Genomic DNA, 27,451 nt, shown 5'->3' on the forward strand with positions numbered 1-27,451 from the left:
CCCAGCACTTTGGGAGGCCCGGGCAGGTGGATCACCTGAGGTCAGGAATTCAAGACCAGCCTGGCCAATACAGTGAAACCCCGTTTCTACTAAAAATACAAAAAATTGGCCAGGTGTGGTGGCGGGCGCTTGTAGTCCCAGCTACTTGGGAGGCTGAGGCAAGAGAATCGATTGAACCTGGGAGGCGGAGGCTGAAGTAAACCAAGATCAAACCACTGCACTCCAGCCTGGGCGCAACAGAGTGAGACTCCGTCTCAAAATAAATAAATAAATAATAAAGTTCCTTCAGAGAGTGCAGAAATGGTGAACATCTAACACAAAACGTTACCTTCTTTTCCTGCCTACATCTAAAAAAAGAAAAAAAAATCAGCTGCAAGAATGAATTTTAAAACTTTCCAAAGGGATCTGCTTTTCTCAGTGATCAGGTGTCTGATGTGGGAGGGCATGCTTACTGGGGAAATTTCAAACCTTTATAACACGACCTTCCAGTAAACAACTGGAAATAACCTAAATGTCCATCGATAGGGGAGTTGTTGGTAATTATGATCTGTTTGTCCAAAGGGTGGGAATCTAAGAAGACTGGGGCCTTTTTATTCCTAGATAAACTGATGCAGACTCAGCACCAGGATGAAAAAGCAGGAACAGAGTACGCAGTAGGGTCCCTTTCACGTAAAGCTTTTCAAAGGCTATACGTGATGGTGTAAACAAGACTTTTCCTGGAAAGATGCCTAAGAACGTATTGGCATCTGGGGGAATAAAAAAAAGCAGTGGCACTGTGTACACACCCACTTTTTTAATTTTATACCTTTGGTTTGAGATTTCTAATCATGAACATATATTAACTTTATTTTAAACATTCAGCTGGGTGTGGCGCTCATGTCTATAATCCCAGCGCTTTGGGAGGCTGAGATGGGAGGATTGTTTCAGCCCAGTAGTTCAAGACCAGCCAGGGCTGCACAGTGAGACCCTGTCTCTAAACATATAAATATAAATATATATAATAAAAATTCAGCAGGGGTCATTTGGACATTGGGACTAAGGACTATTTTTGCTACCTTTTATGCTACATTTTAAAAACCTGTTTTTTGTTTGTTTGTTTTTTCTTAAAGCTAACACCAAAACATCACAGTTAGCATACAGAGGCTGGTAGAATTTGGCTGGGAAGTGTGGGCACAGATTTGTGACCATTTCTGCTGCTCCTGTCACCCTCCTTCTGGCTGCCAGCCTCCAAGGATGCTCCAGTCTGAAGCCCCTAGGAGAAGAGTCCCTGTCCCTCCTCTTGCCACTGTGCTCTCAGCTCTACCCCACGGTGCCTGGACCAGAGCAGGGGTGGACAGGCTGCTGCTGAGTGACCTCATGGCTGTAGGAATGAATGTTTGTACCAGGCTGTACCCAAAGGGCAAGAAAGAATGACGAAAAAAGGAGAAGAAGGAGAAGGGAGGGAAAGAAGGGGAAAAAAAAGCCAAACATTCTCAGGAGCTAAACGTAGCACAATGAAAGAGCAAGCTCACCCAAACTAACCAGAAGTGGAAAAGCCCACTTCAGAGTAAGAAATCACAAGGCGTTTGGGTTGATTTTCTCATAAAGAAAGTACACAACATATGCCCCAGGGAAAACTATTCTGCAAAGAAGGTCTATATGTCCCAAATGCCACTGGTTTAGGTTTCACCACGCGCTCATCTCCCAGGTGCCTGAGGCTGGGCTGCAGGAGGAGCATGAAGGGAAGGAGCCTCTTTGCCGACTGCAGTGAAACACAAGGGAGCCTTGAGCTCTGCAGCTGGATATTCGGGCTGGCTTCTGGGGTCAGGGCCAGCTGACAGTCAGCAATGACATTTTAGAGGTGCCCCGGGGCCTAACTACTCCCTAAACATCTGCACCTGCCTGCTGGTTAATGATCTCTTCCATCAGCCTTCAACCCCTTCACCTAAGGCTTTGTTTGGTCCTTGCTTTTTCAAAAGTCAAATACTTTGGGAAAGGTGAATCCCCAGGGGTCAGTCTTTCAGGGAATGGAGGAATCTGCATGCAGAAACTCTGCAAAGGGCAGCAATGGGATGGGAGGGAGGATGGAAACAACCAAAGACTGGGTGCCTGAGTGAAGGAGAGGAGACACATGGCTGAGAAGTCAGATGTCGAACAGAACCTGTTCCACCAGGTGTGTGTACAGCAGCTTACAAAGACCTGGACACAGGCTGCACATGAAAAAGCAAGTTGCAATCAATCAACAATTAATGATTCAGTTTATGGTTAAAATAAAACCAAAACTATAGGACTGAAACATATGTGTATATCATGTATTCCTGGGTTGATACTTACATGAAAATACACAGAGAAAGGTCTGGAAGCATATACAAACTGAGAACAGTGGTTCCCTCTGAGGAAGATACTGAGGTTGGAGGAACTCTCACTTTCTGCTCTACCTGCTTCTACATCATTCAGTTGTTCTATTACCAGCACTATTGAAATATTACCAGCACTAGAAAATTTTATTACTAGCACAAGAAAATATTACCAGCACTATTTAAATGTACAGAACATCTTTACAAAATGCATTAATGCCACTGAACTGAACACTTAAGAATAGTTGAGAGTGAATTTTATGTTTATCACAATTTAAAAAAAACATTGAAAAGGCAAGTTTAGAAGTTAGGATGGTGATTCTCTTGGGTGGGGTGGAGGTATGGGTTACAAACTGAGGAGGGGCTTTATGGGAATACCAGAAATGTTTTCCATCTTGACTCGAATTATACATGAATATAATCATGTGTACAAAATCATCAAGCAGTACATCTAAGATTACTAAACCTTTATGTACTTTATTGTATTTATGTGATTCCTCAATTTAAAAAGTTTCCCAGGCTGGGCACAGTGGTTCATGTCTGTAATCCCAAGATCTGGGGAGGCTAAGGCAGGAGGATCACTTGAGCCCAGAAGTTCAAGATGAGCCCAGGAAGCACGGTGAGACCTTGTCTCTACAAAAAGACAAAACTTAGCTGGATATGGTGGTGCATGCCTGTAGTCCCAGCTACTTGGGAGGCTGAGGCAGGAAGATCACTTGAGCCCAGGAGGTTGAGGCTGCAATGAGCTGTGGTCGTGCCACTGCACTCCAGCCTGGGTGACACAGCAAGACCCTGTCTCAAAAACAAACAAACAAAAAACACCAAAAAGTTTACCAAGAGGATTTTCAATGAAGTCGGACTGCTGTAATGCCCTAAATACAAGGTAGGACAAAGCGAACAGGCAGGAGAGTTGGATTCACTGACCACTGATGAAATGAGGGGGACTCAGGTAAGAGCAGGAAGCCACAGGCCACACCTCTCAGAGCCCACAGGCCACCGATCTCAGAGCCCACAGTCCACCCCAGACAGGTGAATCCTGGTGAATCCTGCATTTATTGCCACATGGCCTGTGCAGACGCTGGAAGAGAAGAGGTTCACACAAGAGTGATGGGGCTGCAGAGGAAGGGAGGGAAAATGTGCCAAGGCTGGGAGGCATATGGGGAGCTTAGGAGGGCTTGATAGAGGAGGAAATGACTGATACAAGTCTTGGATGTCAACAGGACTTCAGCAGCATGCTCAGGAAGGTGAGAATAGTAGGAAAGCCAGCTCAGAGCCCAGGAGGAGCCAGCTCGCTAGGTGTGCCCAGAAGAAGCCACTCGCCTTTTATTTCTGCTAAGGCCTAGGTCACCTGGGGCTGGTGCTTGGTGACAGTGGTGCTACCCTTGGACCCAAGGTGCTTGGCCAGCTCCCCAGGTAGGGGCAGATGCACAGCCACTGGACTTTGCAGCAAGTCAGGGCAGTGGTCCCGGGCCAGCCAGTAGCCTCTCAGTCAGGCGCTAGCCCGTGCTGCTCACAAAGGGGTTCTTCACGCTCACAGCCTCAGAAGAGATATCGGATGCCTTGACTCAATGCCCTACAGATGCAATGTGTTGAGTGGGTTTCTCAGCATCTATTCAGTGGTGCAGCAGGGAGGGGAGAAGGCAGTGGCTGGTGAGTGATCAGGAAAGGGGATGTAAGGGCACCAGGCAGCCTGCCCAGGGAAGAATCTTGGTTGAGCACGAAGGAAAGAGAGACTGGTGGCCAGAGGCATTAGGGCAGGGAAGGAGAGATCCCGGGGCCTGGGATTCTGTCTGAATCATTTTGTCTGAATCTATCAAAGCTGTTGTGATACTCAAGCTAAGAAGACCCTTCCAGACTCTCCCAGGCCGACCCTACTCACCCTCTGAGGATGCTTCCTCAAACGGCTCTGCTAAGCGATTTGAGAAGCAGGAGAAAGGTTTTCCCCTTAAGAAAGGAGGCAGGCCATGTTGACTAACAAAAACCATGCCCAGGCAGACCTGGCCCCAAGTCTGAGACTTTCTACTAGCCAAGCGACCCTGACCACAGGAGCCTCAGTTCCTCATCTGTAAAACAGAGACAAGAGTAGTTCCATATGACACGCCACCATGGGGGTAGTGTGGGATCCAACAGGCAAAATGCCTGGCGCAAGGGGGCACCAGAGAAATTTTCATTGCCCTTCAACCCCCTGGCAAACAGATCACGAGGATGGAAGAGAGGGCAGGGGACGGGCTTTTAAGGAACAGTCATGTTCTGTGCTTTAAACTTGACTCCCAAGCTCCTAGCAACTTACTGCTCGCTGGCCTTCTGGTTTGTTAGTGGGCTAGTCTCAGCCTCCCCAACATGCTCCTGGGCCCCTGGCTAACCTTCCCCATCTCCGACCTCAGGGGCCAGGACTGGCAAGGTACAGAGCAAGGTACAAAGCCAGGGTGGGATTCAGAGGCCAAGGGTCCCATCCACCGTGGTTTGAATCCTGGCTCCACTGCTTCCTACCTTCTCCTCTACAGGTCTCAGTTGCCACAGCCATCAATGGGCATCATATTAACATCTCCCCAATAGTGCTGCTGAGAGGTGCCAAGAGATGGCACACTCTTGTTACTCTTTCCAGGTAATAACAGCCATCCTGAATACTCAGTGAACACTTAAAATGCGCCCAGCATGGCCCTGAACACTTTATATACATTGTCTTGCTTTATCGTACAAATAACCGAATGGGGCAAGGAACTACACAGGTGAGGACCTTGCTCAAGGTCACCCACTAGTGAGAGGCAGAGGCAGGATTTGAACCTAGGAAGAATCTAGCTCCAGTGCCCAGGTGCATAACCTTCCTGCCACATGGCTCAAACACCATTCCCTTCCATATGCATTTGCTGCACCTCCCAACGCTGGGCCAGCCTCCCGGGAGCACTGATGTAAAGACTAGGCCATGCCGATGTCACTCTAATCAGAAAAACAGGTAGCTCTTTGCAACAAAAACACAGTGACAGTTTAAACGTCACTCAACAGGTGGCCCTCTGACCTGACAATTATATGGTTGTCTATAATGTGACTCTTTTCACTTTTTTTTTTTTTTTTTTTGAGACAGGGTCTTACTTTGTCACCCAGGCTGGACGGCAGTGGTGCGATCTCGGCTCACTGCAACCTCCGTCTCCCGGGTTCAAGCGATTCTCCAGCCTCAGCCTCCCACGTAGCTGGGACCACAGACATACACATCTTTTCACATTTTTATCTGACATACACAGAGACAAAAAGTCACAGGAGGTTACACCCACTGTAACCAACAGCACTGTAGCACATGGCTTGGCCACTGGCTGAAAAAGGAAGCCGGGTGATGAGTGCAGCAGACTGAACCTGTTCTCATCTGGAAGGAGGTGACTGGCAAGCAAGCACCAGATGGATGATGTACCCCAGGGTGATGTACAGACATATGCCTTACTCGCCAATCCAGGAGCCACGTGGAGCTGTGGAACCAAAGCCCAAACACGCATGAAGAATGCACAGCTGCAACATCAGTGAGGCGATTTGACAGCACTGCCAAATGTAAAGGAGAAAATGAAAGCTATGGAGTGGGGAACATGCAAAGGTAGCAGGCCACTTCCATTAACAAGGAGAACACGGCATTGTTCTCCACGAAATTACCAGTTCTCAAGGGTGTTGCAGCTGCAGAGGCATAAAGCAAGGAAATGTCCATCTCTCAGAAATTGGAACAGACTCACAGCACTCACAGGCCTCTTGCAGCTGCGTGCTCGGCACTTGACGCTGAGATGGGGAGCAGGTAACATCAAGACGGTGCTGCAATTCCTTCTTGGAAAGTGACCTCTGGCGTGTCACTAAGACTGCAGGGGGCCAGCCTCCTCTCCCTTGCCTTCTCCATCCCAGGTCATCTTCTCTGTCCCTCTCAATGCCAAGCAGCATGTCTGGCACTGTCTCTGGCATTCAATCAAGAGGGAATGCTTATGGGATGAATTAATTGCAAGAGCCTCACGAGCATTGAACAGGCCTCTTCAATCACACAAAATGAGGCATCTCACACTCCCTTACTAAACAATGACAATACCAAAGGGTATTTCTTTGGAATGAGTATTTTACTCTATTTTGAAAAAGATGAACTGCAAAATATTGGTTCTTCTCTGTTACTTGAAACAGCTCAAAGTGCTACACTGCCCCGACATCTCATGCCAAACTGGAAAACATAATTGCAAGTGGTGATAAAAAGACATGGAACAGAAACAGCATGAGATTTGGGGCTAGTCACCTGCCATCCCAATGGAACAATCACTTAACCTCTGGGAACCTTGGCTTCCTCATGGGGAGCATGTGACAATAACACCACCTTGCTCTCTTTCATTATGAGCGTGAAATGAGATGTTCAATGAGACAAACAAGTAAGCTTGCCTTCTTTTCTTTCTTTTTTAGACAGAGTCTCACACTGTTGCCCAGGCTGGAGTGCAGTGGTGCGATCACGGCTCACTGCAATCTCCGCCTCCCAAGCTCAAGAGATCGTCCCACCTCAGCCTCCTGAGTAGCTGGGACCACAGGTACACATCACCACACCCAGTTAATTTTTGTATTTTTTGAAGAGACAGGGTTTTACCATGTTGTCTAGGCTGGCCTCAAGTGATCTGCCCATCCCGGTCTCCCAAAGTGCTGGGATTACAGGCATGAACCACCAAGCCCGGCCAGGTTCATCTTCTATAAAACGAAAACCGTCCCTCTCTTGCGCCAACCCAGGATATTTCTTGAATACTGGCCTCTCTCCTGATCCCATATACTCCCAACTCCTTCCCACAGAGGTCTCTGACTCACCGTTTTTCATGTTTTGGCCATGCCCCCCGACCCCACCCCTCAACTCTCAGCAGGCCTAGCTCCCTGACCTCAGTTCTCAATATTAGGCTCTCTCCTTAGGGGGGCTTCCCTCATCACACCTCCCAAAGTTGCTTCTATTTCCTTCCCATATCCAAATCTTAAATTTGTGAGGATGAGCTGGCTTACTGTCTATCCCCCACAAACTGATCATCAGGGAAGGGACAGATGTCTTGTTCATTCACAGCACCTGCCTGCAACTTGTAGGGGCTCAACAATTACTCGCGGCAGGGAGTCCACAAGGGTAAGTATGGCAGCCGGCCTCTGCTTCACAGATGGAGCACATTCTGCTCAGGTCAGAAAATGACCCACTCAGAACTCAAGTGTCACCCAGCACAATATTATTTGAGTGAATAAAGCTGTATAATGTTATCTTTTTCTCTTTTTTATTTTTATTTTTTAATGGATGCATTATAATTGTACATGGTTATGGGGTACGATTTGATGTTTTAATACACGTGTACGTCATGTAATGATCACATCAGGGTATTTAGCATATCCATCGCCCCATGTATTTATCATTTCTTTGTGGTGAGAACATTCAAAAACCTCTCTTCTAGCATGATCTCACTCACTTGTGGAATCTAAACAAAGTCGATCTCATAGAAGTAGAGCGAGCAGTGGTTACAGGAGACCGGGCGGGGAAGGGATGCAGGGATGTGGATGGGGAAGATGGGGAGAGGTTGGTCAACAGGTACAAAGTTCCAATGAGACAGGAGGAGCGAGATCCGGTGTTCTATTGCACAGAAGGGTGACGGTGGTTAACAGTAACGTATTGTATTTTTTGTTCTCTTTGCCCACGAAACTAACAAATCTGTCCCTGTGCATATCTGGAGGCTACCAGGAAGCTGTCCTGGGGCCACGTTATAAGCAACCCAGCAAGTGGTCGGCAGACAATCAATTTCAGGCCAGCCAGGATCTGCTACTCAATTGGCCTCAGAACTCTCTAGGGAAACTCCCACTCCTTAATCGCCTCCAGGGATGAGAGCTGCACTGCCCTCAGGCATGAAATGAATGACTCACCACCACCCCACTGTTGTGAACTCTGCTGGAATGCCCAGAAAGGGCAGGGGTCTCTGAGAAGTGAGCAAAATGCCCCCTTCTTGCTCACGTGCAGCCCCCAGGCTCCCATCAGGCAAAGCATCCTGCAGCAAAACCAGTTGCAAGGACTCTGGCACTGCCCGAGACTGGATGTCCACCGCTCATTAGAGATACGTGTTTGATTCCCGTACTGAGACTTGTCACAACAAGACAATCAACGTTGACTGCAGGAACCATGCTAAACATGGGGACACAAAGACGAAGAGGTTCCAGTCTCCTTCCACAGCAACTCCTGAGTCCTCCAATGGCACACAGGCGCCATGTGCCTCGGATACTTGTTCTCTCCCAACTTCATCTCCTACTTCCCATGCCCTTGCCACACTGCCCTTTGCTGTTCCTCCAACACACTAGGCACCATCCCACAGCAAGGCCTGTGCACCGGCTGTTCTTTTTTTTTTTTTTGAGATGGAGTCTTGCTCTGTCGCCCAGGCTGGAGTGCAGCGGCGCGATCTCGGCTCACTGCAAGCTCCGCCTCCCAGGTTCATGCTGTTCTTTATGACCAAAATGCTCTTCCTCCAGATACCAACATGACTCACTATCTTGCTTCCTCTGAGTCTGTGCTTCCACTTCACCTTCCCAACAAGGCCAACCCCAGCCACCCTACTGAGAACTGTAACACTCCAGCCTCCGAGCATTGCCCATGTCCATCCTCTGCTTCACTACTGTTTTCCCAGGGCTTCTCACATCTAACATGCCCCGATGTTACTATTCGCTTTATTGTTCCTCTGTCTCTCTGCATGAGACTCAAGTTCCTGGAGGTCAAGGTTTTTGTTTTGTTCACTAGGTATATATCTCCAGGGCCTAGAACAGTGCCTGGCACCTACTCAATAATTATCTGTTGAATATCTGAATAAATAGTACTGACCTGGCTTCAGGTAACTCAAAATCAGGTTAAAAATCACAAATATCCAAAGAGGCTAGCCCACTCATGAAAACTAACAATGCCACAGGGGACAGAGGCCAGAAGTGGTGCATACCTCATTTGTCTGTCCTCACCCTCAATTTTCTGATTTTAATTGAAACCCAGAAGTCACCAATGGCCCGACGCAACCAGAAAAGGTCCCCATTCTACATGGAGCTGCCTCCAGCCTTGTGGCTGCCCCAAGCCCATTCTGTGTCACACTGCAGGACAGATATAGAAAAGCCAGCTAGGGTCTGAGTCACAAGGCTTCTTCCCCATCTGCCTCCTGCTCCCATCCCTGCCCACTGCGCCCACTCCATTGTTACCAGTTGGCTTCTCCAGGATGTAGCAATGAAGGCACCTGCCCCTTCTCTGGCTAGCTGGCCCAAGGCCAAAACCCCGGGCCTTTGGTCACAGTCGCCTGCGGCCCTGGCTAAAGGCTGCTCCCTTCTCAAATACTAAGGGACATTCTGAGACCCTCCTCAGTCGTCCAGCCCAGCTTCTGCCCCAGGAAACAGGGAGAGGCAACTGTTTCTCAGACAACAATACGCTACGCTCCTTAGTACTGGACCTCATGTTGCACTCTGGATTTTGATTATATCAAATCCTCTTAAACGTAAACCAGAGCTGCCACATTCAATACTTCGGTGGGCAAGAATGGCACCTCAGAGCTGTAACTGCAGTGAGCGATTAGGGGATAGACCTCAACGGCAAAGCCAAAAGACAGAATATACACCAAGCTCTAATTCCCTTGTGGCAATGTTTGCGATGGGTCAATTAAGGCCCTTAATTTATAGAAGTCTATCTTTACCCTTTGATATTCACAGTCAACCTTCTCCCAGAAGCCTATTAGCATTTTCAAGAAGAAGAATGTGTGCGCCTTGGAACCAGCACTGATTAGCTGGGGGATCATGAGTACAGTCAGGGTCACTAAAAGACTCAGGAACTCTAATCCTGGCCGGAAGAGGTGCTATCCTGCCTGATACATTCAGCACGTGGGAAACTCGGCTGAAGTCGGATTCAAGTTTGAGTTGTAAAGAAAGCCCTGCAGCAGCGACCAGGGGAGCTAAGTCAATGATTAACGCTCTGAATCTGCAAACACACAACCTAGAGAAGCAAGGCTGCTACTTTCCTAGCCACTGCCTCCACAAACCATATCCTGGTGGACTATCCGGCTGGGCAGAGTCCTGCTACTAGAAGTGACAGGTGTCCAGAGAATCATCTGGAAACCATCTTAACTGCTAAGCTGGTATCTACAGACAGACTGTCAATGTCCTTATGTAGAGATAAGCAAGCCTATTCTGCCCCAGAATCCTCAGACCCTGACTTAACAACCAGCCAACCATATGAATCCACATTAGCAGTTAAGTATTTATACTTTCCAGCTGGGTGTGATGGCGCATGCCTGTAATCCCAGCACTTTGCAAGGCCAAGGTGGGTGAACTGCTTGAGCCCAGGAGTTCGAGACCAGCCTGGGTAACATGGCGAAACCCCACCTCCACAAAAAAAAAAAAAAAAAGCAAAAGTTATCTGGGCATGGTGGCATGTGCCTGTAGTCCCAGCTACTCAGGAGGCTGAGGTGGGAGGATCGTTTGACCTGGGGAGGCTGAGGCTGCAGTGAGCTGGGACCACACCACTGCTCTCCAGCCTGGGCAACAAAGCGAGATCCTGTCTCAAAAACAACAACAACAACAACAACAACAACAACAACAACAACAACAACAGTATTTGCACTTTCCAGAAATTAAATCTGGGTCTGGCTGAATGGAGAGCACAGTATACACACAGAGGGCTTCACCTACCATCACTCAATGGCAATGGCTAACATTGGTGTTGTTTCATCATCACTGTTATTACTAACACTTCTCCCTCTGTGCCTTGGTGTCTGCTTAAAAGCCACCTCTCTGAGGGGCTCATGGTGTCTCTTTCCACATTCGTCAGTCCAGAGACAGCTTGTAAGCCCAGGGAAGGAGGTCCCAGATAATGTTAACATCTAATATTTATGCACTTGCTGTGTACATAAAAAGGCTTTGGAGTAAGCACTTTACACGGCACTTAATTCTCATCATAAACCCACGTTTGCTATTCTCACTGGAGAAGTAAGAAACTGAGGCCCGGGAATACCTAGTAAAATCAGGGACCAGGATTTGAGGAGCCCAGGGAAACTGGTTACAGCACCCACTCCACGAGGCTGCCTCTGGAGGTGGAACACGGAACAGCACCAAAAGCAGCCCACTGCAAACCCAGCCCCTGAGGCAAAGAGAAGGCGGCATTCAAGGGGCAGGCTAGGAAGTGATTTCTGCTCTGAGAGTCATTACAAGAATGTCACAAGAGCCCTTGTGACTCTGCTACCACTTCACCCACTGAGTCATTCATTCCTGCACCGAACACCTCCTGGGCATCTCTGGCAAGCCCCATGATGGCACAGGTGGCACAGGCATCTCCGAGACATGGTCCCTGTCCTCATGGGAGGAGGGAAGGCCAGGGAGGGCAGGGGTCAGGTCGTTCCAGTGCACCACCACATCCCTCATCTCTCAGCGCAAGTACAAAACAGATGGCTGCTGAAGGAATGGATGAACAGATGAATAAATGAATGAATGCAAAAATGAAGGAAACCATTCCAGACACCCAAGAGGAAAAAAAAGTCCTTTAAAAAAAGTACCTACAAGTAATGATGCATATCCCAAATTCTAATCTATATGTTCATTCTGCAAAAACAATCAGATGTTAGCAGTTTCAGAATTAGTGTTGTCCTACTCGTTTTCCCCACACAAGAAATACTATCTGCTCTGCATTCGTATTATAGCAAGAATTAGCCCTTTGCAGGAACCATATGATTTTAATGCACAGATGAATTTCAATTAGACATTCATCTAACCATGCTGATGTGTTTTCCATTTAACCCTAAATTACAGTCCTTTCAAATAACAGTGAGCTCCCCTCTGCTTCTCTCTCTTCAATTTTGGTTTGGTTTTGTGAAAGGTCTGCTGGTAAAAATGAGGCAATACCAGTAACTTATCTACAAATTACGGGAAGGAGAAAGTAGGTTAAAAAAGACCAAGAAACTTAAAACAAGTATGATCAAACCACATCCGAGTTGGGCAGGAAACAATAGGAGTCTGTTCTCGCTCATAGGGAAGGAAGGTAAATCGTACCAGGACTATTATCAAACAAGTCACAGAAGGAATTCAGCCTGTGCTCTTCCCAAACCTGAACGATAGTCATCAGATTACAACCAACTTCAACTTCACACTGAGAGAAAGGTAGTAACTGGAAGCAGAAAGCCGACACATGTGGGCTGGCAATTCCCTCCACACTACAGGGTCTCATTTTCAGTTCAGGTGTCCACCACAACCAGCTCTTACATCCCAAAGGCAGTTTGTGTGTCTCTCACAAGGGAGGTGAGACCTTCCTCCTAAGAAGAGGCCATATCAGGAGAGAGGACAGATCTCCTAAACACCTCCCCTAACTAAATGGTTCATCTACGGCCAGTGTCCTAAACTGAGAGGTTGCCAGGAACCTGCAATTTGCTTTTGCTCAAACATAAATCTTATGTATCACTGTCAATATCCTGCTTGCGAGGGTGTACTAGAGTTTTGCAAGATGTTACCACTGGGGAAAACTGAGGAAGATCTCTCTGTATTATTTGTTACAACTGCATGCAAATCTGTAATTATCTCAGTAAAAAATTTCAATTAAAAAAAAACTGCATAAAAGCCAGGTGAAGTGGCTCACACCTGTAATCCCAGCACATTGGGAGGCTAAGACGGGCAGATCACTTGAGGCCAGGAGTTCAAGACCAGCCTGGCCAACATGGTAAAATCCCATCTCTACTAAAAATACAAACAAAATTAGCTGGGTGTGGTGGTGCATGCCTGTAGTCCCAGCTACTCGGGAGGCTGAGGCACAAGAATCACCTGAACCCGGGAGACAGAGGTTGCAGTGGGCCGAGATCACGCCACTGTACTCCAGCCTGGGCGACAGAGCCAGACTCTGTCAAAAACAAAACAAAACAAAACACACCAAAAAAAATCAAAAAAACTAAAACTGCATAATGATGGATAAATGGATAAAGAAAGAAAAAGAAAATGTGGTATATTTCTTGGAACACACACACACACACACACACACACATTCAGCCTTAAAGAAATAAATTCTGATACATGCGACAACATGGATGAATCTCGAGGACATTACATTAAGTGAAATGAGCCAGTGACAAAGACAAATGCTGCACGATTCTACTTATATGAGGTATCTAAAATTGTCAAACTCATGCAGAGAGGAGAAAGGTGATTGCCGGGGCTGGGGGGATGGAGAGTTGTTGTCCAATGGGTATGAAGTATCAGTCATGCAGGTGACTCCACAGAGCAATGGATAGCACACTGGACTTCTGAAGTTTCAGTATGCAAGATAAATGAGATCTAGAAATCTGCTGAACAATGCTGTGCCTATACTCAACAATAATGTTAATTATACAAGTAAAAATGTGTTAAAAGGGTAGATCTCACGTTGTGTTCTTATCACAACATTAAAAATGCTGCAGGCCCGCTCATGCCTGTAATCTCAGCACTTTGGGAGGCCGAGGCGGGTGGACCATGAGGTCAGGAGATTGAGACCATCCTGGCTAACACAGTGAAACCCTGTCTCTACTAAAAATACAAAAAATTAGCCGGGTGTGGGGGCAGGCGCCTGTAGTCCCAACTACTTGGGAGGCTGAGGCAGGAGAATGGCGTGAACCCAGGAGGCAGAGCTTGCAGTGAGCTGAGACCGTGCCGCTGTAGTCCAGCCTGGGCGACAGAGCGAGACAGCCTCAAAAAAAAAAAAAAAAAAAAAAAAAAAGAAAAAAAGAAAAAAAATGCTGCAGGCCAGGTGCAGTGTCTCACACTTGTAATCCCAGCACTTTGGGAGGCCAAGGCAGGCAGATCACTTGAGGTCAGGAGTTCAAGAGCAGCCTGGGCAACATGGTGAAACCCCATCTCTACTAAAAATACAAAAATTAGCTGGGCATGGTGGCACATGCCGGTAATCCCAGCTACTTGGGAGGCTGACGCTTGAACCCGGAGGCAGAGGCTGCAGTGAGCCGAGATCACGCCACTGCACTCCAGCCTGGGCAACAGAGACTCCCTCTCAAAATAAAATAAATAAATAAATAAATAAAAATAACTAAACAATGCTGCAAACCCCACAGCCCAACAACCTCTGGTTTCATCTCTTAGAACACCAAGTCTAGCTTCAGCACTGCAGAGGATATCTTACAGTAAAGACAATCTGAGATGAAGCCATGGCAGCTATCTTCAGGCCTGGAAATCATGCAACCAAAAAAAAAAAAAAACTCCCGAGGGACCCAATACATCTCCAGTTGCTATTAACATATGAACATCAATGTAGTCCCAGTTAGCAGTGGGCAGATTTCAAGGTAAACACGCCTCATCTGATGGGGACAGGCTCTGCGAAGCTTCCTGTAGAAACGTGCCTTGATGGGGACCAGATCTTCTGACTGTTGGAGAAGATTCCAAAAATCTGCACTTTTCTTCCTAAATTTTAATGTTGGCAATTCATAAAATTTTATTTTAAACACTGCACAGACCCAACCAAATGAATCTGGTGGCCAGTTTGCAACCCGGCAGGCACTTGATGGCCACTTTATATATACATATATATATATATATATTTTTTTTTTTTTTTTTTTGAGACCGAGTCTTGCTCTGTCGCCCAGGCTGGAGTGCAGTGGCGCAATCTCGGCTCACTGCAAGCTCCGCCTCCTGGGTTCACGCCATTCTCCTGCCTTAGCCTCCCGAGTAGCTGGGACTACAGGCACCTACCACCATGCCCGGCCAATTTTTTTGTATTTTTAGTAGAGACAGGGTTTCACCGTGTTAGCCAGGATGGTCTCGATCTCCTGACCTTGTGATCCGCCCGCCTCGGCCTCCCAAAGTGCTGGGATTACAGGGGTGAGCCACCGTGCCCAGCGGGCACTTTATATTTTGCCCCCATCTCCATCAGCTGTCTAGAGCAGGGCTTGCACTGCCTGTTTTCTAAATGGAGTGAAACAACCTGCCCGAGGCCAGGTGGCTGGCGGGGCACCCGGCACCTCTAACTGGAGGCCCTGCTGGTTCTGCTGACTCAGCCTTCCGTGACTTACATTCATTTAGCAAACGCTAGTTTAAGAAAGTTGCAGAGAAATATCTAGGGCCCCATAAACTGAGTCAGCTGTACATTTGCCAGACCGTGCGTTGTCATGAGATGGACCACTAGGAAAATCTTTAACACATCACCCCTGTCACCTCTAGGCCAAATCCTCTCACCAAACACTTCTTCCCTTTAGAGCACTTATAAGAGTTAAGACAGTGAGTTATTTGCATATTTGATTCATGTCCACCTCTCTACTGTACTGTAAAGCTCGAATATGGCACAGACTATTTATGACATTGTGTATCCCCAGAACTAGCATGATACTTGGCGCAAAGAAAGAGCTTCATCAACACTGCTGAATGAATCAAGAAAGGGATAGGTCAGACAGGGGCCATGAAAAGGCCCCATTCAATTCAGCTGAACTAATGCCACCACCATTAACAAGAACAGAGTTTCTGGGAAGCTTTTCAGAGGTGCTAATGCTCCCCTGAATAACAAAATGACCTGGCCAGACCATCATACACCAAAACCAGCAGAAGGGCAGGGGCCTCTTGTAATCGTACTCCATGCAGTGGTGGCCTTTCATCCACAGGGTCATATTCCACCCATTCATGTAGGTGGGGCAGCAAATCTACTACCCCAGGGCGAGCTGGCCCTTTTACCAGCCTGGCCATTGCCTGAGCACCTGGCTGCCGAGAGGAAACCTGTATGAAACAGCCCTTGTATAAAACGCACTATGCTCATCTCACTTACCCACTCTAAGCTCCTTATGGCAGGGATCTCACCTGTCAATGAATCAGCTGCAGCCTGGGCTCCGCATAAGTGAGATGAGCATTTGTGCAGTCCAGGCTGCAGCTGATTCAGTGACAGGAGAGATCCCTGCCATAAGGAGCTTAGAGTGGGTAAGACCTTTGAAAAGAGGGAACCAGGTGCATCAGGAACCAGGCTGTAGGTACGGTAAAGGCACAGGTTCAAAGGCACAAATGCTGGACATGCTGGGGGAAAAGCAAGTCAGACCAGGATTAAGGCAGCCGGAGCTCAGGACATGTGAGCAGGATCTGAGGGATGACAGCAGAGATATACAGAGGACAAGATGGGAAAGCTTCAAGAGAAGTCACAACACTGGCCATCAGGTGTTTTCCCTCAGTAGTGTACCAAATGGAACTCCAAGGCTCCTTCCTGCAGACCACAAACATGCTACTTAGTCCAAAGCTTGATGATCATTTAAAACTAGAGATTATACATAACAGTGCGGATGTCCCGCTTCTCTAGAAACATGAAAAAAGCTAGTAATCCTACATCCATATTCCTGCAGAACGGCAGCAGCCTAGGGTGGAACAGGAGCTGGTCGCCAAGGTGGCATACACTCTCCAATTTGCCACACCCCTCGCCATTCTCTACTGCCCTCACCTGGGGCCTGAGTCATTCATGGATGTTCATCGCCCAACTTCTGTAGAGATTAGTTCCTCCGATAAGGCATTTTCTCACTGTGTCCCGATAACAGTGTCTCACAGATATGCAACCTAAGGCCCGGAGTGGTACAATTCCATGTTTAAGAACACACAATCAATCAAATCCAGGTGGTACCTGATCCCAGCTTCTCTTAGGTATGCAATCAAGACTCTGATTAGGTTCACTGAATCCTGGACCAGCTTATGCATCATCACTGCTATATACTCAGAATGTTAGTTTCTGATTTTAGAGAAATACACAGATTAGCAAAATGAGCAATGGTTTCCTATTAAGGTCAAACAGTCCCAAAGCTAATGACTTACAGAACTTCTCTGAACATCCTGTTCAGTCTTAGCGTACATCTCAGACAGATCACCATTCAGAATGACTTCAGCTAACGAGTTCACCAGCGGTGCATGATGTATAATTAAGAAGACCTGGCGGAAAAAAAAGAAATGGGATTTGCATGAAAGTGTGCGGTATTTTCAACCTCTTGCTTCCTGGATCAGAAGCGACCAGGCTGGGCTACCTAAGTCCTGTATTAAGCAGCAATTCCTACGATGCAAAATTCAAAGAATGAACCACAGGAAGCAGGACTCGGTTCCACTCTTCTAAGGTTAGTCTCTCCTTCAGACTGTTGCCTATTTGGCTGGCTGCTCTTCCTCGGAAGGAAGTGCATTAATGCGAGACTGTCCCTCATGGCTGGGTGAAGCCAAATCCGGCTGAAGTGGAGCAATGTGGGAAAGAACAGCCAAACCAACACACTCCTTCCTTTCCACGGGCATTTTAGTGTCAAATTTGATTATGAGAAGACTAGAAGGCACTGTCCCAATACTTTAGTGATACAAGAAGAAGGGGCCGGAGAGTTTTGTTCCAATCAAGGACTTGGCAGAGGGTTGGCTACACAGAGATTCCATCACGGGAAGGAGCTCTCACCCTGTGGTGGGTTTTAGCACACAGGGATTCCACAGCATCGTCAGTAGGTATGTGAACTACGGGGCTGAAAATCACACGAGACAGAGGCAAACCCAGCTGGGCCAGGATGCAAAATCAGAAGGCTGGCTCTGGGCTAAGCTGGCCCTGCTCCCACACCTGTTGCCCAATGTTCAGAGAATCAGCTTTAAGAATCAGGGTATTCAAAACTGTCTTGCAAAGCTGGCCTAGACACGCCTGCTATTTTGTTTTAAAATGTCAAGGCAAGAGGGTGTAGCACAGGGTGTGGCTTATCTACCATTTGTATATAAAAGCGTGTGCATGTTTGTATTTGTTTATTTACATATGCATAGGCCAAGGTTTCTCAATCTTGGCACTGCTGACACTTTGGGCTGTAACTGAGTACTGAGGGAGGCTGTCCCAGACTGCAGGCTGGTTAGCAGCATCCCTGACCTCTACCCACTAGATGTCAGTAGCACCCCAGCCTCAGTCATGACAACTGAATACGTCTCCCCAGACATTGCCAGGTATCCCCTGAGGTAAAATCGCCCCTAGTTGAGAACCCCTGACAGATGTCTCTCTTAGAACATACGAGAACCCTGTAACCCTAATTGTCTCTGGGGATAGAAGTCAGGAGCCTGAACAAAACTAGAACAGAAACCCGGTTTTTACCTGTTTGAACTTTTTAACTTTAAAAAACATTGTTTAAAAAAATTATTTTTTAAAAAGCGAAGGCAAAAATCAACACAAGCTGCCTCTGGGGAGTGAGGTTAGGTGCCCAGGGTACAGAGTGAGAGAGAGACTTTTCACATGCCATGTTTTGCACTGTTTGAACAAGGGGAATATATTATTCCAACAAATACATAGAATTCAAATTAGACAAAAGGTACAGGCAGAATGGCCATGTGGCACCTCCCTATAAAACATTGCATCTTTTTAAAAAATACTGGGAACCTTTTCTATCACAGAGACCACATAGTATGATTCCATGAGTTAGCCCATGTCCAAGGCTTGGCAGGCCCTTAAATGTTAGCAATGATGATTTTTCTCACCTTCCTTACGGCCAAATTAGTGCCACACATCACTCTACCAACACTACAAAACACCAATCACTGTGGTCATTCATTCTCAAATATCTGTTACGTACCTTGTATGAATGCGGCCTTAACTGACCATTTATTCCTTCTTTTCAGTCCACAAGTATTCAGTGAGCACCTACAAAGGCCCTCCTGAACAAAGCAACCAATTCCTGCCTGTGGACACGCACAGTGCTCATTTTCCTGGCTCTGAACCCAAAAAAGAGGGAGGGTGAGTAACTGTAGGGTACGTGAAAGCACGTGCAGGCCAGACTCAAAAAGCTGGGCCCAGCTGCCCACACCACACTCTGTTAGCAGTTTGGTTTTAGGAGGACAGGATCACCTGTCACACCAAATTAACTTCATCCATGAAAATTTTCATGGTTTTCTAGCTATGCTTGTAAAATAATTTGCAAGTATACAATGATTTTATATTGAGGTAGGGGCTTTCAGGACACAGGATTTACACCTGATTTTAGGTTTTTCACACATTTAGGTCACATTTTCATTAAGCTAAATGAAAATGCAGGGGGAAACAGGGCTTTAGGTTATCTTTAAAAGGGATCTATTACTCAAGTTTGAGGAACAATGAATTACAAGCTATGTTTTCTGTGAGATACTGAAACAACTGGGTGCATGGGCTACTGGTCCTTTACAAAGCAAATCGGCAAGGGAGGAGTCTCAGAGAAAAGGCCTAACTCTCTCCACTGACGTTCCCGCTGTGGGCGGTTGGCGGCCATGCTCTCTGGAGGAGACCCTGCCCGGGCAATGCTCCAACAGCTGAAGGGTCCTGAGGAGGCTTTCCATATGATTCCTGGGGCTGAGAACTGGCTTGCTTGGGTCCTGTTGGACTCCCAGAATCCCAAGCAGGAGATGCCGGCAGACTTGGAAAGAGGCAGCAGAAAAAAGCTGCCAGGAGAGGCTGGGGTTTGTGCTCAGCGCCGTCGTACAGAGCAGCATTCAGAGAAAGTTGGCCCCGTGCAGAGTTCTGAGCCAACAGAGCCCCAGAATAGGACTGTGGGCTGTGAGTGATGGTCAGGACATGTCTGGATTGGCCTACCTGCCGGGGAAGAGGTGGCCTCTGAAACTCTCCTCTTGGGCCAAAAAGACAAAGCCCCGCCCCAAATTCAAAACAGCTGGGGATCAAGTCAGAAGGACAGTTCCTCATCAAAGCAAATAAATACCTGTGTCATTGCAAAAGCGGAAACAGAGTTCTGGGTAAATGCTGGACTACTTAATAGTCTAATGAGATGCCCTGAGAGTCTGGACTGCTTGTAATAAAAATATTTTTAAAGTTATGTAACTGGGTCTCCATGGAGTTTTTCCCTTCTTGTAAATATTACATAATTACATGAAGGAAACACACTTGTTTAAGGAGGGGAGGGAGACAAATTGGCTCAAGACACAAATCTGAGAGCTAAGGTTGCTACAAGATCCCTTCCACAAGGTAGTCTGGGAACTAGAACCACGATAAAGCCCTTCAACAATAGAGACTCATTTCAGGAAGTTTGTTACACCAAGGTTGCTATGTGTACGCATGCTGTGGGTTCTGCAGTGTGGGGCTTCATTCAAAGCTGCAGGAGTAAAAGCACTGCAACCCACATTTCCATGGCATTTCAAGCACTCCCCAGTTGTTTTGGAAACCTCAGTCTTCATGGTAAAAATCAACTACACAAGTTAGGTTTGGTTTATTTTTCATTTCTCTTTGGATTTCCATCTCCTACCATGAAAAAGATACACGCTACCTCTATTTAGTACCTGGAAAACAGAAAGCCCCCTTTTTTGCTGTTATTTTACTTCAGCATGGGGGACACAGAGAAGATGGGGTGATAAGGCCTGGAGATTTTCTTCAAGGCAGTGGCACGCCAAGGGACCCCAAATGTAGTGGGGACATTGGTGAATGATCAAGCATACCTGTGACAGAAGATAAAGAGACACCGGCAGGCTAATTTTCGGCCGTTCTCCTCCCTAGTGCGGGGTGGCAGGAAAGAGAGAGAGAGATCAGGTCACACAAGTGAGCAGCACAAAATACACAAAGCCAAAAGCCTTCTGTGTGAACAAAGGCGTGCTGTCCCACTGACTTCCTCCACAGCCCTAGGGCTGTCCTTTCCTGGTGCTACTCAAAAGTCCACTACGCAAAAGCCCACTCAATACTGTTTGCAAGGCCACTATTTTTCCATCTGAGAAACCTTTCACCGTTACTCACGGATGAGAGGCTGACCCGCGGGAACTTGCTCCTTAAGTTACCAAGCACGTTCATTTGCAGCAGCTGAGGCACTGGACGCCCCGGCAGGAGAGGCCTCCAGGAGGCCTGTTCTTGGGAAGTTATTTTCAAAGCATGGGGAAGGAGGTTTAGGGCACTCTGGCCTTGGAAAAGCCCCCCGTTTATACTGAATTTCAAGATGCTCCATTTCACAACCACCCTGTTAGAGAAGAATCGTTAGGCCCTCATTTTGCAGCCGAAGAAACGGGCTCAGGTTAACTGCTTTAGGTCACAGAGTTAGGAAACGGAAGAGGCAGAATTTGAATCCAGGTCTGAAAACTCCAATTCTCATACTTTGTCTCTGCCTCTCACAGCTGCCTCTGTAAAGCTAAGGAGCTTATTCACTTTTATAGTCTTCTCACACACACACTCTGTCTCTGTCTCTCTCAGGAAATAAGGGGAAAGAAAAAGAAAACCACTGTGCTTTGAAAGGAATCTCCCTCGGGCTCAAAGCCTCAGTTCTGGCCGGGTGCGGTGGCTCATGCCTGTAATCCCAGCACTTTGGGAGGCCGAGGCAGGCGTATCACCTGAGGTCAGGAGTTTGAGACCAGCCTGGCCAACATGGTGAAACCTCGTTTCTACTAAAAATACATTTTCTTTTATTTACTCATCTGTAGTGAGAATCCTCATAACTCCATCCCCTTGGGGCACCTCTGCATGGTGACCAGCTGGTTCCGTCCTGCCTCCTGCTGAGGCCCCTTTACCTCCGGAGGAACTGCACAGAGGCCTCCCCTCCAGAAGCAGCATTCCTCACAGGGGGGCCCTGAGAACCAGCAGCACAGAATCAGAATCTCCTGAAGGATAGGTGAGACATGCAGATTCCTGGTCCTGAGGCCCTGCATGTTACCAGCCGTCATCCCCACCGGCCTCTGGGGCCTGCTAACAGTGGACAGTCACCACCCTGGGACCGTTCCCTGAGTGTGCTCCATCCCTTCCCTCCATGCTGCGCAAGTTCTGTCGCTGTCTGCATCTTCTCCAAATCAGTGGGTTCTGGCAACTACCAGGAAAAGTTACTGGGGAGGAGAACACTTCAGGGAAGGATACAAAGAAACCAAAACCCTACATTTGTAGATGTTTCCTGTTGCCTCCTGATGTCGGTAATCTTTTCTCATTCACTTTTACAGCCTTCTCACACACACACTCTGTCTGTCTCGGAAATAAGAGGAAAGGAAAGGAAAGCCAGCGTGCTTTGAAAGGAATCTCCCTTGGGCTCAAAACCTCAGTTCTGGCCGTAATCCCAGCACTTTGGAAGGCACAGGCAGGTTTATCACCTGAGGTCAGGAGTTTGAGACCAGCCTGACCAACATGGTGAAATGCCGTCTCTTCCAAAAAGTACAAAAATTAGTCAGGCGTGGTGGTATGCACCTATAATCCCAGCTACTCGGGAGGCTGAGGCAGGAGAATTACTTGAATTCAGGAGGCGGAGGTTGCAGTGAGCCAAGATCGCACCACTGCACTCCAGCCTGGGTAAAAGAGCAAAACTCCATCTTAAAAAAAGAAAAACAAAAAAACCTCAGTCCTGATTTGCAACACTCAGCCCCATTCCAGGGGACTGGGGACTGTTCTTCCCCACTTCTGATGGCCTTCAGCCAGCAGGAGCCATGGGGCCGGACTCACCTTGTCCTGGTTCTCCAGTGAGTACACGTAGAGGGGCAGGAAGAGCCTGTTGAGCAGGTGGTCCGTGAGCACATCATTGAGGAATTCACAGTTGATGATCAGGATGTCATTGAGATAGTGCAGGTGGTCTAGGTGCTCTGCCACCAGATCACTCAGTTTTCCCCGATTCCGGTGCCTGCCAGGAGAAATGACCACCTCAGCCTGGAGCTAACACTAGGAGCCTTTCAGCCTAACATCAATGGCCTGAGACTTAGGTCACTGGGGCTTCATCCATATATTTGAGTTAGTCTCAAGAGACACTTATCCTGGCCCCTACTGGGGAGATACACAAGGGAAAATGGGCAGGTTTACTGCAATCAATTTCAGGGGACTGCTGGGGTCTCCCAGAATGAGGTAAACAAAGCAAAATGCTGCTAAACTCTTCCAGCAAGCCACTTCTTAAGCACAGCTACTAGCCACTGTGGCAAGATCCCCTGGCTCCCCAGATAAGCAGCACTAATGGAGCAATAAATCCACTGTAATTAAAATGCTCCAGAGGAGTTCTAAAGAGAAAGGCAGGCCTCCATAGCCGTGGCCACCCCAGTGGCCCTGACGACATGCAGACATAGAGCAAAGACACAACACCCCTCCCCCAGGCCCCTGCCCTGGAGGTCTCTGTCTCCCTGCAGTTAGCAACAGCATGCTGGGGGTGGGGGGCCAGGGGGCAATGTCTCTTGGGTGGAGTCAGTCTCACACTCCAGAAACAGCTGGTGGGGACACTTTCACCACCCCCAAAGCAGTATGCAGCAAATGCTAGCTGGCATTTTGTTTGTAATGTTATTATTACCCAACTGATAGATGATCGTTTTTGACAACAGCAAATTAAAATATAAAAGCAAATAGAATTCAAAGTCTCAAACCCACCACTAACAGATATCCACTATTAACATTTTGGGACTTATAACCCTAATGTCTGTTTTTTCTACATTTTTACCTCTCCTAGTAGTAGTCACATCTAAAATACAGATGTCACATTTCTATCTGTCTAACTGTATATACTTGAAAAAAAAAAAGTAAAAACAAGATCAATTCTGCTTCTTTTACATAATTCTGGATAATTATTCTTTTTATTTATTTGTTACTATTTTTTGAGACAGGGTCTTGTTTTGTTACCTAGGCTGGAGTGCTGTGGCATGAGCACAGCTCACTACAGCCTCAACCTCCCAGATTCAAGGGATCCTCCCACCTCAGCCTCCAGAGTATCTCAGATTACAGGCACCTGCCACCATGCCCAACTATTTTTAAAAATTTTTTGTAGAGGGTGGAGGGGTCTCACTATGTTGCCCATGCTGGTCTCAAACTCCTGCACTCAAGTGATCCTTCTGCCTCAGCCTCCCAAAGTGGTAGGATTATAGGCATGAGCCACTATGCCCAGGCAATTATTTCTTATACTTCAACAAGATATTTTAGCTGGGTGCAGTGGCTCACGTCTGTAATCCCAGCACTTTGGGAGGCCAAGGCAGGCAGACTGCTTTAGGTCAGGAGTTCGAGACCAGCCTGGCCAACATGGTGAAACCCGTCTCTACTAAAAATATATATACATAAAAAAAAAATTAGCCAGGTGTGGTGGCATGCACCTGTAGTCCCAGTTATTCAGGAGGCTTAGGCATGAGAATCACTTGAATCTGGGAGGTGGGTTGCAGTGAGACAAGATTGCACTATTGCATTCCAGCCTGGGCGACAGAGCAAGACTCCATCTCAAAAAAGAAAAGAAAAAAGATATTTGGTAAATATTTATAGCAAATACATGTTGTAAAGCCTAACAGTATGATGAATGTCTATGAACCCACCGTGCGCCTGAGACCTAGAACATTTATGCACAACGTTTTGCACTTTTCTCCCCTTTAATAAGATACTTTGGAACATTTTTTCTAATGGTATATTTAAAGTGCCTCACTTTTTAATACTTTGGTTTAAAAAATATCAAAGTAATATATGCAGCTAGGTTTATATCAAATATATCAAATAGCATTGATAAGCTGATAATGAAAAAGAGCAGCTCCCGGCCTAGGCTCGCCTCCTCCACTATTTTTTTCTTTTCTTTGAGACAGTGTCTCGCTCTGTCGCCCAGGGTGGAGTGCAGTGGTGCGATCTCAGCTCACTGCAACCTCCACCTCCTAGGTTCAAGCAATTCTCTTGCCTTGACCTCCCTAGTAGCTGGGATTACAGGGGTGCACTACCATGTCTGGCTAATTTTTGTATTTTTAGTAGAGATGGGGCTAGGCTGGTCTTCAACTCCTGGCCTCAAGTGATCTGCCCACCTCAGCCTCCCAAAGTGCTGGGATTATAGGTGTGAGCCACCACACCCAGCCCTCCTCTACTTCTCCTCACTGTCCAGAGGCAGTTACTTGTTTCTGCAGACAGTTCCTCCCATATTTCTAGAAAATCTGCATGGACTTCTATTTTGCAATTGAGCCATTTTAGGTATTATGTACTGACCTCCTGTTATGACAGAACTCTTCCATTCTCTCTGCCCCTTCCCCCCAAGTAGTTATCAGTAATTGGGGTTGATGTCATAACATTCGTTGTGGAGCCACATAGAGGACTATGATTTCATTTCCTTGCTTGTATAACTTTGTTCTTTCTATAGTTAAGTGTCTCATTATGTCTCACATCCACAACTGTTTAAATCCATAAGGCTTCTAGCTTTCCCAATTGCTCCGTTGGGTCTGCCCTGGTCCCGTTAGCATCCTGACCCCATCTAGGTGCACTTCTCACTAGGCCTGGGCAAAGCTGTCACCCTGGAGCAGTGGTTCTCAAGTGAGAGTGGTTTTGCCTTAAAGGGGACATTTGGGAATGTCTGGGGACATTTTTGGTTGGTATGACTGGGGAGGGGTGCTACTGGCATCCAGCAGGTAGAGAGGCCAGCAATGTTGCTAAAAATCCTACGATGCACAGGACAGCCCCCACAACAACGTTACCTAGTTCAAGAGGTCAACAGAGCCAAGGGAAAGAAATCCTGCTCTGGAACTTCTAATCATCCCTCTGAGGACAAAAGCACCATCCTAATCTCTTTTTTAAAGAGATTTATTGAAGTATAATTCACATACCGTAACATTCAATTATTTAAAGTACACAATGTAATGGTTTTTGGTGGAGTCACAGAGTTGCCTGACCATGATCACAGTCAATTTTAGAACATTGTTATCCCCCCTGCAAAAAAAAGCCCCTTATGGCCGGGTACAGTGGCTCACGCCTGTAATCCCAGCACTTCTGGGAGGCCAAGGTGGGCGGATCATGAGGTCAGGAGCTCAAGACTAGCCTGGCCAACATGGTGAAACCCCATCTCTACTAAAAATACAAACATTAGTCAGGCGTGGTGGGGCATACCTGTAATCCCAGCTACTCCAGAGGCTGAGTCAAGAGAATCAGTTGAATCCAGGAGGCAGAGGTGCAGTGAGCCAAGATTGCACCACTGCACTCCAGCCTGGGTGACAGAGCAAGACTCTGTCTAAAAAAAAAAAAAAAAAAAAAAAAAAAAAAAAAAAAAAAAAAAGGAAGCAGCCCCTGACTTGGCCAGATGTGTGGCTCACACCTGTAATCCTAGCACTTTGGGAGGCCGAGACAGGAGGATTGCTTGAGCCCAGGAATGCAAGATTGGCCTGGGCAACATGGCGAAACCCCATCTCTACTAAAAATCAAAAAAATTAGCTGGGCATGGTGGCATAGGCCTGGTGGTCTTAGCTACCTGGGAGGCTGAGGCAGGAGGATTGCTTAAACCTACGAGGTCGAGGCTGCAGTGAGCCATGATCACCCCGCTGCTCTCCGGCCTGGCTGACAGAGCAATACTCTGTCTCAAAAAAGAAAAAAAAGCCCTATACTCATTAGCAGTTGCTTCCTATGTCCCCACACAACATCCTAGCCCTAGGAAACCACCAATCTACTTTCTGCCCCTATAGATTCACCTATTCTGGGCATTTCACTAGGCATAATGCTTTTGAGGTTCATCTACGCCATACCAAGTGTCAGCACTTCATTCCTTTTTATCGCCAAACACTATTCCATCGTACAGACAGACTACATTTTGTTAATGCATTCATCAGCTGACAGAGCCTCTTGACCTTCTCACCAGCTGCCTAGCAGCCCCATCTATGGCTGTACTGAATTGATTTACCCCGCCTGCTCTGGGAGGCGTCTGAGTTGTTTCCAGTGTTTCATTATTACAAATAGGTGAGCAGGACCTTTTAGAGTATGGAAGTCCATGCTCTGCCTACACAGAGGTAGGGAAGTGCTGTTCTTGTGTTTATTTTTCCTTGATGAAAACAGAATTCTCCCCTAACCACCCTGTCTATCTACTGAGTGGCCCTGGGGGTGTCACTTACTCCTCATCAGTCTGCACGCAGTCATCGAGTTCGATCACGTGGCTCCCGATGAACCAGACCAAATTGGAAAAGTAAGGAACAGCAGTTTTATCTCGGATGTAGTGCAGCATGGCCTGGTTATCCACTGAGAAAATTCACAGAAGAAAAAACAAGTCAAGCTACCAAAAATAACTTGGGGAAGATTAAAAAAATAATAAATAAAAACAAAGCAAAACCCAAAAACCATAATGAAAAAGCCCTCTGCTATAATCTGAAATTGTCTGTCTTTCCTGGAAATACTTAAAAATGTTTATCTTATTCATAAAAGTATAGTCATCAAGGCAGTTCTTACGATATTTTATACTTAAAAATAAATTAGTTGGGCTAAACATTAATGGTGCATGGGAGAGCCTACTTATCAGTAGCAGAATGAGCTA

The 27,451-nt window shown here is 46.9% G+C and overlaps 1 protein-coding gene across 6 annotated transcripts in view; it reads right to left on the reverse strand.

Annotated features, from left to right (window-relative positions):
• Window positions 1-27,451, reverse strand: part of CLEC16A (C-type lectin domain containing 16A) — a 239,460-nt gene that overhangs the window by 183,880 nt on the left and 28,129 nt on the right. For all 6 annotated transcript variants that reach the window (XM_030798973.1, XM_030798971.1, XM_030798974.1 and 3 more), the window contains 4 exons: window positions 27,036-27,159; window positions 22,675-22,849; window positions 20,709-20,762; window positions 17,109-17,222 (listed from right to left, as the gene is read on the reverse strand). In XM_030798973.1, the coding sequence (XP_030654833.1) occupies window positions 17,109-17,222; window positions 20,709-20,762; window positions 22,675-22,849; window positions 27,036-27,159 (467 nt within the window). The remainder of the gene's footprint in view (window positions 1-17,108; window positions 17,223-20,708; window positions 20,763-22,674; window positions 22,850-27,035; window positions 27,160-27,451) is intronic.

The sequence above is a fragment of the Nomascus leucogenys genome, chromosome 18, assembly GCF_006542625.1.
Source record: "Nomascus leucogenys isolate Asia chromosome 18, Asia_NLE_v1, whole genome shotgun sequence".
Lineage (NCBI taxonomy): Eukaryota > Metazoa > Chordata > Mammalia > Primates > Hylobatidae > Nomascus > Nomascus leucogenys.